The sequence below is a fragment of the Phascolarctos cinereus genome, unplaced genomic scaffold (genome assembly GCF_003287225.1).
Source record: "Phascolarctos cinereus isolate Bilbo 61053 unplaced genomic scaffold, phaCin_HiC Scaffold_4;HRSCAF=312, whole genome shotgun sequence".
Taxonomy (NCBI): domain Eukaryota; kingdom Metazoa; phylum Chordata; class Mammalia; order Diprotodontia; family Phascolarctidae; genus Phascolarctos; species Phascolarctos cinereus.
Window position 1 is genome coordinate 501,457,508 of NW_027555847.1, and position 20,781 is coordinate 501,478,288.

General features: G+C 39.1%; 1 protein-coding gene across 2 annotated transcripts in view; it reads right to left on the minus strand.

Annotated features, from left to right (window-relative positions):
• The window catches only part of TTC39C (tetratricopeptide repeat domain 39C), a 109,694-nt gene extending 89,140 nt beyond the window's left edge, over positions 1–20,554 (minus strand). Inside the window, exon 1 of one of the 2 annotated variants that reach the window (XM_020968683.2) lies at positions 19,966–20,554. In XM_020968683.2, coding sequence (XP_020824342.1) covers positions 19,966–20,132 — 167 coding nt within the window. In that variant the 5' untranslated portion in view covers positions 20,133–20,554. The remainder of the gene's footprint in view (positions 1–19,965) is intronic. The other variant, XM_020968682.2, reaches the window with a different exon arrangement.
• Positions 20,555–20,781: the final 227 nt, after the last annotated feature.

Consider the following 20,781-nt stretch of genomic DNA (forward strand, 5'->3'; position numbering starts at 1 on the left):
TTCTGTCATGGAGTTTAGATGTGCTGTGGTACAGCAGCATTATTCTTACTGAAGAGTACACTGATCACTTCTCCAATTCTGAGGTGTTCCTCCAACACTATTTATCTCCTTGACAACACTTTAACTCACCCATTCTGCCACAAATCTTTAGAGCCCATCCCTAGGGGATTTTGAGTGTGAAATTTAACAAAGACGTAAACTGAGGCAGTTTTCTCCAAGCAAGATATCATTTATTAACAGGGGCATGCAACCTGATAATAAAAGGTCAGTGGATTGCCTTCATTTATGTCAAAGACCCAGAACTGAAAATGTAATTCATTTTTGTAAACAAAGAACAAAACAGAAAACATATAACCGGCCAGCATTACAGAGGTGAGAGATTATGACTGGTTACATTAAATTAAGTGAGCATAGCCCCCACACGGGATGAAGACCACCTCTCTCTAAGGAATGCGTTTATGAATTTTGTGGGTTCTAGCTGCATCCTGAGGTTACCGATAAGGGGCCAGTTATATATACACTTACTGGCGACTCAGGGATTAGACAAGATCATCTTTTTGGAGAATGGGACAAAGTCAATTAATTTGGTTTCTCAAGGATCCCACACAAACTTTATAGGAAATGCTGAGATAATGCTTTATGAGAGTATTGAGAAGAGAGTTTTTTTCTTTTAACAGTGATTGTGAGAAATAAAATGTTCAAGTGCTTCTATTTTCTGTTTCCTGTGAGCAGAATTATTTTTAAAAAGAGAAATACTGTACACAGCACCAGAGAGTAAGATTGAACCTCTGGACTCATAGCTTTCTTTGCTCATAGCCTTAGAATACAGAATATTGTTATAGAATAAAATCACTTACACAGTAATATCAAATATAAAATCAATATTAATTTTCACAGGAACTCCCAGGTTCTACATCTGCAATTTTATGTTGCTTTGGTCAGAGAATTTATAAGTCAGTTGTGTTGTAATATCTTCCAGCTGGTGTTACTAGTTAACTAACACCAATAAGTTTTTAAGTTTGAGGCTATGTATATGTGCTATGTAGAGAAAAAAAAGCAAAAACAAAAACAAAACTTCTCTGCTCTATCAATTAATTCTCTAAAGCTAAAAAACTGGCTGGGGAAGAGGATGTCTGATCTGATTTCTGTTCTTTTTAAATAAGGTACAGCATATGCTATATCTACTTTTTAAAACACCAATTCAATCCAAATATTTATTAAGCACCTACTGTGTGCAGAGCATGGCAGCTAAATGGCACCGTGCATAAGTGTGCCAGACTCATATTCCTGAGTTAAATTCAGCTTCAGATACTAGCTATGTGACCCTGGGCAAGTCACTTAACCCTGTTTGCTTCAGTTTACTCATCTGTAAAAAAAATGAGCTGGAGAAAGAAATGTCAAACTACTCTAGTATCTTTGCCAAGAAAACCCCAAATGGGATCACAGAGTCAGACATGACTGAAATGACTGAACAACAAAGTATACAAAACACTGCTGTAAAAAATAAAAGTTTAGCTAAGACCTAGCTTGCTCTTATACTTCCCAGATATTGTATAATTGCTGCCATTCAGAATGCTCTCCCTATTAGATCAGTGATTTAGACATGGAAAAGTCTCACAGAATTTCCAGTCTAGTACAGAGAAATGACAAGATATAGATGTAAACACATATATAATATGCATGTTATATATTTAAGTACAAAATTCATAAGCAGATCATAGAGATGCAGGTAAAATATCATGATAGGTCAAAGGCAGGGAAAACCACTGACAATTTGGGAATGGAAGTCATGGGTGTAAGGAAAATCAAGAATGGTTCCCAAAGGGTAACTTGAGCTAGACTGTTAGGAATTCAATGGCAGTTGATGACACAGGGAATTCCACGCAAAAGAAAAAGTATGAAGCATGTAAAGGGCAAGGCATTGTTTAAATTAATCTGCACTTATAGATTGCTTTTTAAGAATTACCAAGTCTTTTTAATATGTACATATTGCATAATTTCAACCAGATTGTAACCTTCTGGAGAGCTGAGGGCGTCTCATTTCTTTTCTATAACCCCATAGCATCTCACTAAAATATTTAACTGATGAAAAAAATACCATGGCTCTGAATAGTAACTGAATTCAATTTATTAAAAACTTAACTATGTACGTTCAACGCTCTGTGCTAGGTGTTGATAATAGAAGGCAAAAACAGAACAGGCCCTGCCCTTGAGATTATATTCTAGTGGGATAGACAATGTAAACAAATAAGTAAAGGCAATGTAATTTGAGAAGTGGTTTTGCTGGTAATGATCAATTTTTCAACACACCTTATTTAACTTGTATAAATATTGTTACATCCCTTTGCCTTTTAAATATTTAAAATTAAATTATTTCTTATATAGCTGCTGGCTGTAGTTCAGAGAAGACTCTAATAAAATGTTCAAGTGCTTCTATTTTCTGGTTCTTGTAAGCAGAATTATTTTAAATAAGAGAAATAATGTACATAGCAGTAAGATAGAAAAAAACAGTTAATAATTATTTATAACATCAGCACAGTCTGAGAGAGCTTTCAGGCTGTAAATACAACATATCATCAGAGCTTATTTGATACTATCTGAAATTTCACGAATAAAATCTACACGCTTATTGGGATAAACTTAAAATAAATAAATCTTGCTTTTGTTAACAAGAAAATCAACAGTCTTTTTGAATTCCTCCCCATCCTTTAAGGCCTAATGCAAATGCTATCTCCTCCAAGAAGCCTTCCCGGACTGCCCGGCTCAAAACTCACAAAGTGCTTTGGCAATAACAGCCACACTGTGTGATGACTAATATTGTTAAACTTAACCCTTCTCAGCAATACAAGGATCTAAGACATCTCCAGAGGCCTTGTAATGGAAAATGCTATCCACATCCAAAGAAAGAACTATGGAATTGAATTGCTATCTTTTTTTTCCTCTTCTGTTCAGTTTTGTTTCCTCTTTCTGATGGTTCCTCCTATTGGTTTTAATTTTGACTTACATCACCAATGTGAAAATATGTTTAACAGGAATGTAAATGTATAGTCTATATTGGATTGTGCGCCGTCTTGGGTAGGGTGGTAGGGAGGAAGCGGGAGAAAAAATTTAAACTCAAAAGCACATGGAAGAGATTGTTGATAAATCAAAATAAATTAATAAAATACATTTTAAAAAATAAAGGATTTCCTTTCTCAAAAAAAAGTGCTTTGGCAAATGGTAATACTCCAATGCTAACAGTCCTTCTTTACTACTCAAACAGAAGCTTCTTTAGGGCACACACAAATTCTAATCTAAATTTTTATCTACTCTAGTGCCTAGCACATGGATCTCTATACAGTAAGTGCTTAATAAATCCTTGCTGAATGACTTAGTGAATGAATAGCTACTGAATGGAAATGAAGTACAGCATACATGTTGTATGTTGCAACATACATCTCCATTTCAACTTCCTTAGCCCTGGCCCTTTTAAGGCAAAGGTAGGATATCATCATACTTAATGACCCAATTGGTTTCTATTTCCTTGTTAACCAATTAATGATGACCCTATCAAACTGAAGAAATGGAGTATAAAGCACTGTTTAGAATCTCTTTAAATCAACAAAGCTTTCAGCAGTGGCAATAAAGCATATGGGACAATTTATATAACTGGTCATTATAAATAATTTTATTAGTGGCCTAAGAGCTTATATTCTCAACTGAACAAAAACTACAAAAGAAAATAGTTCCATTTATTAACTTTTTTGGTAATCCAACATTCTTTCAGCAGTTCTCTCTGCTCCCTTTTCTCTTGGATTCACTGCAATGGTCATAACTGTCGAAAAATTCTTCCATTCTCGGGATTTCAGCACTATTTTAAAGAATTACCATATCATATGTTTTTCCATACCTTTGTATATGTATTTCAATTATTCTCACCAAATTTTTGTACAGACAGGAAAGTAGTATGGCTCAGTAATAAGATCTGACATGTTTTTCCCATGCCTTTGGTATCTTTACTGTATAATACCTTCTAAACAACCTACATTTGCTATTCTCACTGTCTGAATGGTAGTTGCTATAGTTCACATAGTGAAATGTATGTAGTTCTCAGCTTTTTTTAGTCCATAACAAATACCAACTCTATTTTTCTTGGTACTGTCAAATGTTCATAATGAAAGTCTACACGTAAACCATATGAATCACCATAAAAAATAGTTGTGAGCTGAAAATTTTAAAAGGAACATAACTGGTAATCAAATGTAAATTTTAACATTCACTGATTTTGACACTAAAAAGAAAATATATTAGCATGTAGGCTGGGTAAATATGCATCATTACCATTTCAAGATTAAATACCTGTAATATAAAAAATTGTTTTGGTTAAACATAGTTTAATATTAGTGCTTTTTCCAAAAGAACTCATATGCCTTATTTCACATGGTTCAAATAATGATAAATTCTAAAAGAATGGATTACATTAATTCAAAGGATTAAAAATGAATATTACCCTCCTATGGGACTTATGCTCATACTTTTGTTCTCAAGTTTTGTTACTATGTGACCTTGGGCAAGTCATCAGAGTTTTTTGCACCTTGATTTCTTTATATATAAAAGGAGAGAGCTGGGCTAGAGGAGAGGTGTCGGAATGCCAAACTTCAAAATGCCAGTGCTGCCAAAACCAGATTATAAATGTAACTGGGAAATGTTTAACAAAATAAATAGAGAGGTCAGAGAACTAGAACCAAAGCCCTGCTGATGTCGATAATCCACCTGAACTTATTCATCAAATCATTAACAAATTCTGGCCAGGTCATACACTCTCTATCTCAGTGATTCTGAACTGCTACGATCTCACCAGCTGTCATGATTTAAATCCTGATCTGACCAATTCCCCAATCCAATCCTCCTCAACCCAAATCTTCTCCCACCCCACTCCCATGTTCCACTAAAGCTACACACTCCATTCACTGCGTTCTCTGGAATGTTTACTCCATAAGCAACAAACTTGCTTCCATTTTAAATCTTTTCCTTTCCCACTCCTTCCATCTTCTGCCTCTTACTGAAACTTGGATCTCTCTTGAAGAGACAGTCATCCTGAAACCTTTTCCAGCACCAATGGTATTTTAACTCATTTTCCCCAACTCAATGGTCAAAATCATCTACCCTAAACTCAACATACATAAAACAGAACTCACTACCATCCCCTACCTGTCCCACCCTCTTTCATCCCAAATTTCCCTTTTATTGTCCAGGTTACCACTAGTCTCCAAGTCACCCAGGCTGACAACAGGGGTGTAATCTTTGAATCCTCACTCTCCCCCAACCATATCCAATCTGTTGCTAAGGCCTCTTGATTTTCCTCATATAACATCTCTTTGTATATGCCCCCTCATCTCTGAGACTGCTACCAGCCTGGTGCAAGCCCTTGTCACCTCATGCCTAGACTCTTACAATAGACTCTGAATGTTTTCCTGCCCTAAGTGTTTTCCCACTACAATCCACCCTCCTCCATTCAGCAGCAAAAGTGATCTTCCTGAAGCACAGGTCTGACCAGGTCACCTTTTCACTAAATACATTCCAGGGGCTCCCTATCCCCTCTAGGATCAAATGTAAAATCTTCTGTTCAGCATTCAAGCCCTCTATAACTTGGCCCCCTGCCCACCTTCCAGTCTTTCTTATCCCTCATCCCATCCACATGCCCTTTCCTGCCACACTTAGCAGTCCCGACACTGGCCTCCTTGCTGATCCTCCCACAAGACAGTCCCTTTCCTGAATGAGTAGTTTCAAGAGTTGTCTTCCACACCTGAAATTCTCTTCTTCCTCATCTCTACCTCCTTGCTACCCTCTCTTCTTCAAGTCCCAGCTCAATCCTACCTTCTATAAGGTTTTTCCTGATCCACCTTCACGTCAGTGTCATCCCTCTATCGATTAGCTCTAATTTCTGTTGTATATAGCTTGTTTGTACAGAGTTAGTTGCATGCTGTCTCCCCCTGTGAGCTCCTTGAGAGCAGGGAAAGTTTTGTGCCTCTCTGTGCCTGGCACACAGTAGGTACCTAACAAATGCTTACTGACTGACTGAAATACAAGTAGAATCTAACACTGGCAGTGGTCCCAGGTCTTTTTTTTGTCTACACAAGGCTGTAGCAGGGAGACTATTTAAACTCGGGTCTGGGAATAGCACTAATGTACTCTAAACTGGTCAACTGTAATGTTATGATGCAATATTAGACGATGCTGGTGAGCCAGAATATGAGCCACACAGGCAAACTGCAGGAAAAAGAACTGGGTAAGACTCATGAAAGTGAGGAAGAGGCAGCATCAAAGTGGCTCATGGATCCTGCGTCTCCCTTCCCCTTTCTCTCTGATGTGGTGTAAATGAACAAGCACCAAGGAGACCCTGAAGATGCTCAAGCACAAGCAACGTGCATGTTCCCCAGACTTCACAGTACACAACTGTCAGGTGTCGCCCAAGCCATTACATCACTACACTGCAGGGGAAGGCAAGAAGAGCCAATGATTCACCCTCTAGAGCGTGTCTCACTGTTCTAGCTAAGCTCATTCCTGCTAAGGCACTGGGACACAACACTGAGCAACCCAGTTGAGTCTGCCACCTTAGTCAGCAAACATTGAGTTCTTACTGTGTACAAAGCAATAAAATTGATACAGTCGCAAAAAAGACTCAGTCCTTGCCATCAGGAGTTTACAGACAGGTAGGGGAGATAAAACACGCATAAAAATAATTATAATACAAAGTAGAAAAAATGTGATATATGCCTGTAAGACAATTAACAAGACGTAATGAACACACAGAGGAAGGAGAGAAAATTTCCAGTTTTTTCTTTTCTTTTTCTTGAGGGGTTGAGGGAAAAAAACCACAGAAGGCTAAATGATGGCAGACATACCCAAGCTTTTAAAAATGTGTTAAGATTTGGACAGGGAATGGGGTATGGTAGAAAAAGAGAAAAAGGACAGAGTCAAGTCAACAAATAAAGGAGATAGCCTAACCTGAAGCAGAAGTCTCAAAACAGAGTAACCCTAAGGTAGTTACAGTATAGGTTACACAAAGGAGAACAGCAAGAAATTAGGTTTTAAAAGTAATTCACAGCCCCAACATGGATGACTTTGAATGACTGAGGAATCTGACCTTCGCTTGAAAAGCTTCAATGCCTATCTACTACCTAATGAACAGAGGGGGTGAAATGATCACTTTGCTTTGGAACCATGCAGGATACGTTAGGGAGTACACTGAGAAGACTCCAAACTATTCTATTAATTGCTGATGAATTAATCCTTCTAGAATATAGTAGGATTGAAGGGAGATCAAACAGGAGATGGAGGTATATGATCATCTAATGATCCAGACAAAGGTAATGAGGGCCTGGCAGAGAGGGAAGGAGGAAAGGGGTAAGTACTGCAGAACTTCATGACTGATTGGAAGTGAAGGGTAAAGAACACAAAAGAGATAAAGATGATTTCAAATTTTCAAGGCCCGGCAACTGGGAACTATAATGAAATGAACTGGACATTCAAAAGAGGGGAGGGAAGATTACAAAGCAAACACAACAGAACCCCTTTATAAGCTGGTGTTTGAAAGTAAGATCTACATCATAGGCCAAAAATGTCATCACCAAATCCAAAAGCCTTTATTAAGTACCTACTATGTACGAGGCAATGTGCTAGGTGATGAGAATACAAATATAGTGAATTAAACAATACCTACTCACGACCATATGAATACTGTAATAGGAAAGATGAGTACAAACATGAGTATATGAAGAATAAATACAGACAATACAAATAAATACAAAGTAAATAAGAAGTCTGAAAGGGAAGGCACTAGCAGCTGACAAGGCTTTTGCTTTATGTGTTGAAATTATTTAGAAGCGATAACCTCACTATAGATCCAAATTTTGTAATACTAAACAGTGTTTCTTTTAAAAATAGCTGTTTCTTAGTTTGTTTTATTTCACTATTTGCATTTCCCACTGAGAGCTTTACCTGAGCTTCAGTCACTGAAGTTAAGTGATATAACCGGAAGCATATTCTTCAGGTCAAAATTAGTTAAACTAGGTTTACTTTTCCTCTTTTAGCACTTCTCCTAATTGGTCAATAATGCAACAACATCATTCTGATCTACAGATATGCCTCGCCTACCACCGTTCATTGGCCCTACTAAAATGCCACATACATTACAAGAGGGAGTTACTTCAAAACTGAGCTGAGCAGGCAGGACAGAAACATGACAAATGGGAAGGAGGAATAAGAGCTAAGTCAAATGGGTGAGTATACTGTAAAATGTATACAAGCTATACAAAAGCATTTCCCAGCACTTGGGCGGGGTGTGATGCTGCTGTAAAACTTTTGTCGTTGGGCCCAGTCTGGTAGGGTATGCCAGAACCTGTTTTAGTTCTACTTCACCATCAAGTTAGACAACATTTTTAAAGCACTTAGCATAGGCCCTGGCACATAGTAGGCACTAAATAAACACTCATTTCCTTTTCTTCTGCTCTCCTCTTTACTATGAATACAATTCACTGTCATTTTCAGTTATCTATGCTATTGAAGACGAGGCTAACATGAGAAAATAAAATGCGGAGTATCTTTAAACTTCATTTACAATTCAATACAAAAAATATTTACTATGCCTTAAGAGAAATACAAAACCAAATAAGATATACTTTAAGCTGCTTCCCAAACTTTTCACCAGTGCAACTAAAAAAAGGAGGAAAATGAAACTGAATTTTCATTCCTTTATCATCTTCCCTAAAAATTCAAAGACATGCTAACCAACAATACAACAAAGTACAATAATCTATAATTTGATAAGACTACTTGAAAAATTAAAATTTGATTTATTAAAATCATCAAGAATAAAAATGGTTTCATTTATATGGGACACATAGTAGACCACACTATTATTTCAGGAAAATGCATTCTTTTGCAATTTTAAAAATATTTCATCAAAGAACTTTGTAACTAGGAACTGAATTTCCTTTCCTGAATAATGAAATAGCAAGCAATTTGCCTTCCTTTAGTTTGGGGCTGTCCTTAACTATCATGGTTCCATTCACTTGACTTTATTATTCATTAAGATTTTATTAAAGCCAAAAGAAGAGTTCAGAACTTGCCATTGCCTTAACTGTCCAGTACAAATATCTGGGACAATTACACTTCAACTATGTATCAAGAGAAACATCTTAAACTCTTTTAATCTCAGTTTTTGTAAACTACAGAGAATCAGCCCAGACCAAAGATAAAACCTGCCCATGATTGTTCAATCTACCTCTCATGTCTTGCCAATTTTACTTTGGCAATGTCTCTAGAAGAACAAGATCTAATTAGATTTCAAATACACCTCCCATTAACATTTGTGTTTATGGATGCCATACAAACAGGCATAGTTCAACATCAACTATAAAGATCATTGCCCAATTGTTGAAATCTTATGCAACTGCTAGAGTCCAACCCAAAAGTCACTCATACCCCAACCACCCCCAACCATCACACAGAACCATCCCACTCAGACCAAGCACTTCACTTTGCAACTCTCTATTAAACTCAGCACCTATTACCATCGATGTCTATGCAATAGATGGCCCTTATTCTGCTCCTAGACAGAAAGCTGCAAGAAGGTACAGACTAGATCTTAGCTAATTTTTTTTCCTTTCCCAATTCCTAGCACAATGAAGTGGACACAAAAGGTGCTTAATAATTGTTGACTATAACACCAATGTTCCTTCTTAGCCTTCTCTTTGTTACTTCAGGAACAATTTCTAGCACTACTGGAAATTTTTATTTATTCCAAAATGAGTGGATCAGGGAAGTATACATGCCCAAAGTGCAATCTGCCATGGAATATATGAAGCAAAGAGAGTTTCTATGTAAACCAAGCCTTCTACAGAACGTGTAGATTTTAGTAATATTGGGGAAGAAAGTCTGAAACACTATTATTCCACTGACAATTCTAGGATTAGATAAGCACTCTCTCATACCACCAGACAAATGTGCAGCTATAATGACTTCAGCCCACTTCTTTATCCCAGATCTAAATAAAAGTAGTAGACAAATACATGCTTACTTTAAAGGAGACACAGACCTCAAGCTCCTAACATCACATGGCTCACGATACACAGGAAAAGCTTTTGAGATTGGAAATTCAAAGAAAACAAAACAAATTCAAAGCAAAGACAGTGATTCACCTGACTAAAAGTAATCCTATGCAGCCCAGATTAAATTTTAAATTCAGTTTCTTCCCATCCATTAAAAAGAAAAAAACCTGAATTTGAGTGGAAAGCCATCTCTGCAGCCATCTAGTACAGGGTGAAGTGGAAAGGAAACCTCACTATAATGTAACCACCAAGTGGCCATGTGACTGATTGAATACCTTCAAGGAAGGGAGAACCTACCACTTCTGAGGCAATCCATTTCACTCACAGACAGCACTAATTGTCAGGAAGTTTTTCTTCACATCAAGCCTAGACTAGCCTCTTTGCAACTTCCACCCCATTTCTCCTGGTTCTATCCTTTGGGGCCACACAGAACGAACCTAAATCTTTTTTAGTAAGGGGATCTGTTCTGTGAAGTTTAGATTCAGTCAAGGGGCAGCACTTGAGAACCTAGTGGGCTACATGTGGCCTCCAGGCCATAGGTTCCCCACCCCTGGCCTAGATAATTGCAATGACTTCCTAATTGGCTTCTTTGCCTCAAGTCTATCCTATCCCAATCCTTCTTCCACATGGCGACCTACATAATTTTCCTTAAGCATAGATTTACGTTAATCCTCTATTTAATAAGCTTCAGTGACTTCGCTTCAAGGATCAAATGTAAACTCATGTTTGGCTTTTAAAGCCCTTCACAACTTGGCCCCAACCTATTTTTCCAACCTCATTATACACTGTTCCCCTTCCCACACTTTAAGTCCACAAAGCTTGGACCTCTCTGTTCTTCATACTGGCACTCCCATTTACCATCTCCATGTCCCCAGATGCCTGGAATGCCTACTTTCTCACAGAGGTCCTATTTTCCTTCAAATTGCAGTTTTTAAGCACCATCTTCTACATTATACCTCCCAGATCTTTACAAATGCTAGTGTCCTCTTTAACCAACTTGAATTTAACTGTCATATATTTGTTTTGCATTTATTCTGCACATACTTATATATGTGAAGGTTGTCTTTCCTGATAGAATTATAATCTCTTTGAAAGCAGGTACTTTTATCTTTGTATTCAAGCACTTACGAAAGTGCTTGGCACTTATTAAGTACTTAATAAATGCTTAATTTATTATTTCAAATCACTTCTCCTCTAATCTGTTAAAAGTACTGAGATATAAATTTACCAGCAAAGGATGTTGAACCAAATGATCTCTAATATTCCTCTCTGCTGACCTCTAGTCTTGTATCTCCAACTGCTTCTCAGACATCTTGAAGTGAATGTCCTATAGATATCCAAAACTGAACTCATAATAATCTTTTCCCCTAAACCCTCTCCCATTTGTAACTTCTCTACTACTGTCAAGGGTATCACCAACCTCCCAGTCCCCCAGGCTCAAAACCTAGGTGTTATCCTCAATCCATACCCTCTCTCAGCCACCCCCCCCCCATATCCAATTTGTGGACAAGGTCTATCCATTTCAACTTTGAAAAATCTCTCAAAAGCTCTCTTCTCTCCTCAAATACTGCTACTCCCCTCATCTTTTCATACCTGGACTACTGAAATAGCTTGCTGGCTGGTCTACCTGTCAAAAGTCTCTCCCCAAGTATTTGGCATCAAAGTTTTAAAAACAAATGTTTAAAAATTGTTTTTACATGCAACTGGGAAATAAGACATATAGGCAATAGGGTACAGAAATCTATCCTGTCCTACAGGAAAATAGAAGGGGAAGGGGATAAGAGAAGGGGGGGTGATAGAAGGTAGTGTACATGAGGGGAAGGGGTATTCAAAAAGATGAGAAATTTGGAACTCAAAATCTTGTGGAAGTCAATGTTCAAAACGAAAAATTAATTAATTAATTATTTAAAAAATAAAAAAGTCTCTCTCCACTCCAATCTGTTCTCCATTCAGCTGCCAAAGTGATTCTCCTAAAGAGCAGGTTTGACCATATTATCCCCCTACTCAATAAAGTCTATTGGCTCCCTATCACCTCCAGGTTCAACTATATTAGCATTCAAAGCCCTTCAAAACCAGTCTATACACACACACACACACACACACACACACACACACCCTTTCCAGTTTTCTTACCCTTACCACGCTCCCCCCTCTCCATTCCCATCCCTTCCTAAGTACTCTTTGACCCTCCAGTCATCCTGATCGATATCTGGCCAGTGGACCCAGATGGCTCTGGAGGAGAAAAGTGAGGCTGGTGACTTTGCACAGCCCTCTCTTAACCAAATTAAAGTCAATTGCAAGTCATGTCTTTATCTCCCTGATATCATGGTCCTCTTTGAGAACGAAGGACAAACCACAACTCTTGGACCCAGTGACATTGGCCTCCTGGCTGTTCCACAAGCAAGACACTCCATCTCTTAGCTCTAGACATTTTCTAGTTATCCTCCATGCTTGGAATGCTTTCCCTCTGCATCTCCAACTCCTGGCTCCCCTGGTTTCCTTCAAGTCCCAGCTAAAATCTCACCTTCCACAAGAAACCTTTCCCAGTCTCCCTTAATGCTAATGCCTTCCCTATGTTGATTATTTTCAATTTATCCTGTATAGATCTTATTTGTACATAGTTATTATTTGCATGGTCTCTCTCTGATGAGACTGTGAGCTTCTCAAGGGCAGGAACTGTCGTTTGCCTTCCTTTGTATCCCCAGCACTTACTACAGGACCTGGCACTAGGCACTTAATAAATGTTCACTGACTGACTTTCAACTCTAAATTCTATGATCCTACAAAATATATGAAGGGACAAGAGGACTGTTCTGCTTGGCCCTAGACAGATACACTAAAAGCAACAGCTGAAAGTTACAAGGAAAGTATTTAGGTTTAATACAAGGAAAAACTTCCTAAAATTTAGAGTTATTTAAAAAAATGAAAGGTGCTGCCCCATGGGCAGCAGATAAGTCCTTAAAGATCTTCAATTCAATCAATCTTTATTTGGCACTGATTATGCAGTTAAAGATGCAAAGGTCACAATGAGTGTTCCTGCCTTCAAGGTTACAATCTACTGGGGGACAACATTTACACAGAAGTAAATATAAAATATATATCCAATAAATAGAAAGTAACTTTAGGATTGGGGAAAAGCAGTAATAACCAAGGAAAAATCAGACAAGGCCTCTTGTAGGAGGTGATTAGGCTGAGCCTTGAGAGAAGTTATGAGTTCTAAGAAGTAAAGAAGACCTCTGACCCAGCAATACCACTGCTACATCTATATCCTGAAGAAAACAAAAAAAGGGGGAAAGGACCTACTTGTACAAAAATATTTATAGCAGCTTTTTTGTGGTGGCTAAGAATTAGAAATCAATCTCATCAATTCCTTATCAAATGGAGAATGGCTGAACAAGTTGTGGGTATATGATTGCAATAGAACACATCACCTGTGCTAAAAGAAATGCTAAGCAGGATGATTTCAGAAAAACCTGTAAAGACTTACATCAACTTATGCAAAGTGAAATGAGCAGAACCAGGGGTATGTTGTACACAGTAAAAGCAATTATAAATGACAGCTATTCTCAACAACACAATGATCCAAGACAATCCCAATGGATTCATGATGAAAAATGCTATCCGCCTCCAGAAAAAAGACTGATATCTGAATACAGATTGAAGCATACTATTTTTCAGTTACTTTTTTGTTCTTTTTTTTCCCCCGAGTCTTCTTGTATAAAATGATTGACATGCAAATGTTTACATGATTGCACAAGTATAACTTATACCAAATTACTTAGCATCTCAGGGAGGGATAAGGGGAGAGAGAGAATTTGGATCTCAAAACTTTTTTTTTTAAAGTTAAAAACTGTTTTAATATGTAATTGGAGGGGGAAAGAAAATATTTTAACAAAAGTAGTAAAGAAGAATGTTCCAGGTAGGGAGGGCAAGCCCAGTACAACAGCAAGAAGGCAGGATGTGAACTGCTGAATATCGTGTAAAGAGAGGAACACATAGGCCAATCTGGCTGATATGTAACTTGCATGAAGGGAAGTAATGTGAGATTATAGTCTGAAAAGGGTAACTTGTGGACAGACTGTTAAGGTTTTTAAGGCCAAAATGAAGAGCTTGTATTTTATCCTAGAGGCATAAATGGAGTTTCTTAAACATTGTCTGTTCTCTGTGCTTTAGGGATATAAAATTGGCAGCTGGATGGAAAATAGATTAAAAAAGAAAAAGAAAGCAGGCAAGAAGACTGATTAGGAGGCTACTCTAATAATCCAAGAAGAGGTGATGAGAGTCTGAATTAGGGTAGTGGCCATGTAAGTGGTGAGAAAAGGACTGATATGAGATGTTATGGTAGCAAAATCAACAAGACTTGCAACTGACTAGATATAAGGGAAAGAATCACATGAAAAGCATAGTGCCTGGTATACTATAAGCACTTATAAATATTTATTAACTGACTGAGAATCAAGGTTAACTTCAAGGTTATAAATCTGATAGAGTAAAGGGATGGTGGCAGCCTCAACAATAATAACAAAATTAGAAGGAGGTTGGGTTTAGGGGGTTAGTAAAAGATTACTGATTGCTCAGAGCAAAACATAACCACTCTTGAAAAACCATACCAAAGGCTTATCAAATTGAATAGGCATTTGAGTGCCTGTTGTATGCCCATCACTACTAGGCGTTCTGTGGAGTGTCCACAATTTTAAAATATCCCCCTTCCTCTCTGAGTGAAGGTCCTCTTTGTTGACAGGTGAGGCTCCGTAAAAACCACAATAACAAAATACTTGAAAATCTTAGAGTATCGGTAGGCTAAGTAGTGTTGGAACATGGAGTACCTTGGAATGTAAGTTAGGCCTATGGTGTCCTTTACCTCAAAGTGTGTTTACAGTGGGAAACTTAGAACAAGATGGTGTTTATGGAGAACAGCATCATGAAGTGAGACAGGCGTACAGAAAAGGAAGGAGAAAGGACAAGCATCAAAGTCAACCTTTGTAAATTTTATTTAGCCAGGAAAGGAAGGAAAAAAATCCTTCCTCACGTCTTACTTCTCTTGGCTCCAGAACCCAAAGTTTGTTAGGCTAGTGCAATTAGTACATGCTGATAGTACCATGGTTCAGACACAAGTTTTAAAAGTTTTTGTGGGCTAGCCTAGAAAAAATATTTCTAGTTATTAGCAACTGACTGACAGACTTTTGTAAGATATCTATCTACTTGTCCAGTCCTAACCTCTCTTCCAATCTCCAACTATCTTTTGGACATCTCTGACCATTCAGATATCCTGTAGACATCTTAAACTCAACACGTCTCAAACAAAATTCATTATCTTCCCCAGAAACCCTCCCCCATTCCTAACTTTCGGATTACTGTCAAAGGTATCACCATCTTCCCAGGAACCCAGACTCATACCTTAGGTGTCATCCTAGATTCCTCATTCTTTCACCTCTCTTTCACCACCCCCATATCCAATCTACTGTCAAGGCCTGTCAATTTTACCTTCACAACTTCTCTTGTACATGCTCCATTCTCTCTTCTGACATGGCCACCAATCCAGTGAAGTGTTATCACCTCATGGACTACTGCAATAGACTGTAATTGGTCCCTCCCCTCTACAATCCATCCTACACTGACCTGTCAAAATGATTTCCTCAAGTGCAAGTCTAATCATATTATTCTCCTATATCCAACAAATCCCAATGGCTCCTTTTTACTTCCAAGATCAAATACAAATCCTTTGCTTGACATTCAAAGGCCTTCATAATCTGCACTCCAGCCCCATCCTTATGTATGCATGTATATGTATGTGTGTGTGTGTGTGTGTATATATATGTACGTATATGTATGTGTGTATATATACACACACATATGTATATGCATATATGTATATATATGTGTATATATGTATATATATATCTGATATCTGAATACATATTGAAGCATACTATTTTTCACTTTCTTTGTTCTTTTTTTTGAGTCTTCTTGTATAAAACGATTAATATGGAAATGTTTACATGACTGCACATGTATAACATATCAAACTGCTTAGCATCTCAGGGAGGATAAGGGGAGAGATAGAATTTGAATCTCAAAACTTTTTTTCAAGAAGTTAAAAACTGTTTTAATATGTAATTGGAGGGGAAAAGAAAATACCACTCCCAAATCCTAACCCCTAACACACATACCAGTCAACCTAAAAAGAAGTTGATTTTTTTTTTCAAGAGAGTTGGAAAGTTCAGTGATGTTAGGGGAAAATACACAGAAAAAAGTCATTAATTTGGCTATCACTAATTTGTCATCTGCCATGATTGTGGGCAGGGATTAGGTTAAAGTTTATTTTCGTCTTTCCACATAGTTGGTAGCTTAATAAATATTTGTTGACTGTAACCAAATTCTATGTATGAAAAGAGGTTATGTATGACAAGCAAATCAGTAGTATAAATAAAAAGATTTCCAGGTTAATGTTTGTCTACTGAAAAGAACATATTTTTCAAGCACTTTCAAAATATCCATTTAAATACAAATATGCCTGCAACATGCCTATGCCTGGTGAGCTCACTATGGTTAGTGCACTAAGTAAATAACAAACACAAGGTCCTGGGGTTTGAGTCCAATGAGCCCAGTTAGCTTTGCTCTGTTTGATGATCATATATTATGCTCTAAGACAACCAGGGACATAAGATACGGATCAGAAAAATCTGTCACCACCAATCAAAAAGCCCCTCAAAGATGGACAAGTAGTCTCTCTTCTCTCTACAGAAGATAGTCTATTATGCTGTTGTTGACTAGCAGTGTTCAGGCTGGTGCATGTAGTGTACTTCCAAATAATAAAGCTTCATTTAAAAATATATATTGTGGCGTAGTGGATAAAGACCTAGATTCAAATCCTGCCTCTGACACATACTGTCAGTGTGACAGGAGACGAGTCCCTTAACCTTCCAGTACCTCCAGGCGACTAAGACCAGAAGTTTGATGGCACAGGTGGAAGGAACTTCCTCATCAGGAGTTACCAAACCAATCTATTTCTAGAAATAAATACACAGCATGATTCAAAAAAAGCCTTTATCCTAATGGCTCTGTGTGAGTGAAGTCAACTACCTACTTTAAACTATTTCCTTTTCTTCATTTCCATGAGAATCTACCTCTAGAAATAACTTTCCCACAGGTAAAGATGGGTTGATTTTTCTTATTCTAACACTATGAGTTACTGACAATAAAAGATAATAACAACTGTCATTTAAATAGCATTCACTTTTAAGTTTGCAAAGCCTTTCATGCACATTATCTTATTTACTCTTCACAACAAAATTATGAGGTAATTACTATAGATACCATTATCCCTGTTTTACAGAAAAAGAAACTGAGGTACAGAAAAGTGAAATGACTGGCCCATGGTCACACAGGTGGTAAGAAAAAAAATAGAGATCATAGGACTTAGAGCAGAATGGGACCTTCAGGACTGAAATGCCAGGTTTTTCGGAATCCAAGTCCAATACTGTCTACTTGTGCTTTTTTCCAGAGAAGCAGTGGTAGCTAGGAGATGGACAGCAACACAAGAAGGCAAGGTGCCAATGTAAATTGAAATCTGGAATTTTCTAAATTCAGCATCCAAATTGTAATAATTAAAACAGCTTTAAAGACACTTTGTTTCCTACTATTAGGTTAGCCAGATAAAATGAAAACCCAATAACCAAGTTAACCAAAATGGATTTTAAGCAAAAGAGTTAGAAAAGAAGCATTGTTAGGGATTATGAAGAGCAGTGCAGCTTTCAACATCACAAATCTGATATATATAAAAAAGCAACAGGATGTGTAATAATTGGCGACAATCTTTTAAAATACCCTTTGGGGAAGCGTGGTAGAAAGGAAATGGACAAGAAAGCAGGAATTAAATTATTAAATCATGTTAACAGCTTTAATTTTTACTTCAAACAAAGGCTACCTCTGCATGTTATTTCCACCAGAAGAGTTTTCCTGACTTCACATCATTCTCCTCAAATAATATTTGTTTACACAATTCTCTGGACCAAATAAGTATAAGGTGGATGACAGATATATCACTAATGTAAAGATGACCAGAGTTTGCACACTACATACCATTGTTGAAAAAGGGGCAGAGGCATATGTGGGGTTTTGACTAATGCCTGAACCTTGAAAAGTACTCTAACAGCCCAGTAAGCCAAACCTCACAAGAGTCAAAACCAAACATCATGAATTCTCCCACTGTTCTGCAACAAGTCAGTATGGTACTATACAACATAGCATGTTGGCAATTAATTAACAAGAAAGACCATAAACAAACGAATCCTTTAAAACTGTCACCCTTCATTGCCTTTGAAAATAATTCAGTAAACTTAAACCTGGATGAAAGTGAGTTTTGTGTTATTTAAAGAGGGAAAAAACCCCTAAAAATGTGACATGCTTACCTATAAAATTCAGTTGCATAAAAGACTCATTCCTTGCCAGGTGAAAGCAATGTTCCAATTCTAACTTAGTGGAAGTAATTATTAGCACTTTGAGAGATCTAACAACTTTAACTGAATTATACTGAAATGACATTCTTTAAATGGATTCATTTGTAATTTTTTGTTATTCTTGAAGATCTTGTAGCAACAGTCTATCATGTACTATCACTTTAACCAAAATAAATTTTAATATGCAAAGTGGATGACAGCTAAAACTTTTCAGGAAAGATATTTAACAGCAAATGTGAGTAAAAGACTATTGGGTCTTGTCATCCTTTAAAACCCTATGCCTACTTGCTTAGCCAGAAAAAAAAAAGATGCTTATAATATGTTCTCCCACCATCTTCAAGCATATGTCTACAATGTGGCTAACTTTTAGCTATATTCTTTCTATAAAAGCCCAAACTACGAAAACCTGCTTCTTTTTCTTATTGTTGTTATTCATCATAAAAACCAAACACTTGTTAAGCACCTACTACGGACAAAACACTACTGCAGAAGTTCAGTGAGTATCTGCCAATCTGTTTACATAGACGCAGACCGATAAATCCTGCAGGTGGAGGCCAGTATTTTGCTTCTATTTCTTCCTTCTCTCCTCTTATGTTATGTATCTTAGGAGCCACACATATTTCTAATGCTTTCCAAACCCTTCTGGAGATCATATTTTAGGGCGTTTTCAGAAGACTGGGGAGAGATAAAATACAGAGTTCCGTCTGGTTTCAGTCTCAAATGGCAATTATGGCAAATATCTTCAAAGCGCAGATATTTCAGACCACGAAGCTAACATGCCTAGAGAAGCTAGAAGTACCCACTAAATAGTTAACCATCAGAGGGAATCCGCAAGCCTTCCACAAATCCATGCACAAGGAAATGTTCTCTCTCCATAGCCTAAGATCACAACAACGCAATTCCGACTCTGGTTCCTCCCTCAAAAAAGTATCTGGTCCAAACATAAAATGATCTCCAAACAAGAAGAGATGAAGGGGGGGGCACCGTGGTGAGAGAGCGGGAAATGAACACGTAAAAAACACATACAGACACACATGCCCTCACACTTCCCTGGAGAGGGAATGAGATGGATGGAAAAGAGCAGCTGCAGAAGGGACTAAGGAGGAGAAGGGAGAGAGCGAGCCAAGGCTAAGGGAGCAAGGGAGAAGGGAGAGAGCAAGCCAAGGGAGAAAGGAATGAAGGCTAACTAGAGCGCGTCTTCCTTCTGGAAGGGAAGGACGTAGATCAGGTGCGGTGGGCGCAGGGCTGGGCAACAATCTGGGAGCGGGACAGGGCAGGGCAGAGAGAGCCAGGAAGGCTCGGTGTCCACTTTGCAGGGGCTGCGGCCAGACCCAGTGGAGGAAAATGGAACAAGAGGGTTAAATGAGCAGCGGAGGAGGAGTAAGAAGGTCCGGAGAATGGGGGGGGGGGGTCACCTGTATTGTTTGAAGAGCTGGTCTGACTCTCGGAAGCCGTTGTTGAGCAGCATGTTAATGCCGGCCAGGGCCAGCTCGGCATCGTGCAGGGGCGCCGCGGCCGCCGAGTCCTGCTCGTCCTCTTCCTCGCGCCGCCGAGGCGGCTGCTGCTGCTCCGACCCGGCCATGGAGAAAGAGGAAGAGAAGGGGGAAAGGGGAGGAGAGCTCTGATACGCCCCAAGGACAAGTGGCACTGGCCGCGGGAAGAGCCGAAGGGGCGGCAGCCACTGGGGAAGAGCCGGGAGGAGGAGCTGGAGCTGGAGCTGCTATTGCAGCAACTCCCGTGCCTGCAGTTCGTCGATAGGACGCGGAAGCCAAGCCCTCGCGTGGCACCCGCCGCTGCTGCTGCTGCTGCTGCTGCCGGCAATTACTCAGCAGCCGCTCCGGGCCGGCAGGTCACTCTCCTCTCCCTGCGCTCCCAGATCGCGTTGGCACTAAAGCGAAATCCGTTTCCGGGGTGCCTCCGACCCCTCTCCGCCGGTCCCCCAAGGGGCTGCGGCGCCGCCCCCACTTCCTGCAGCGCTCTCCCCTTCTGAAGTCCCCGCTCCAGACTCAGCCCTCCCCCACCCCCCCGCCTGCTCCCACTCTCCCGGGCCCGCCAGCCCCTGTGAAAGGCTGGTCGTGAGCCTGGGAAAGGCGAGGAGATGAAGTGCCCGCCCCCGGGGCTCCCACGCGGGGCCGGCCCACTCGGCCCCTCCTCCCCGCACGAAGCGGAGCTGCAGCGGCCCCGGCGTTTCAGCCCCCTAGTCCCAGAGCCACGCCACCGCCCGCTCCGAG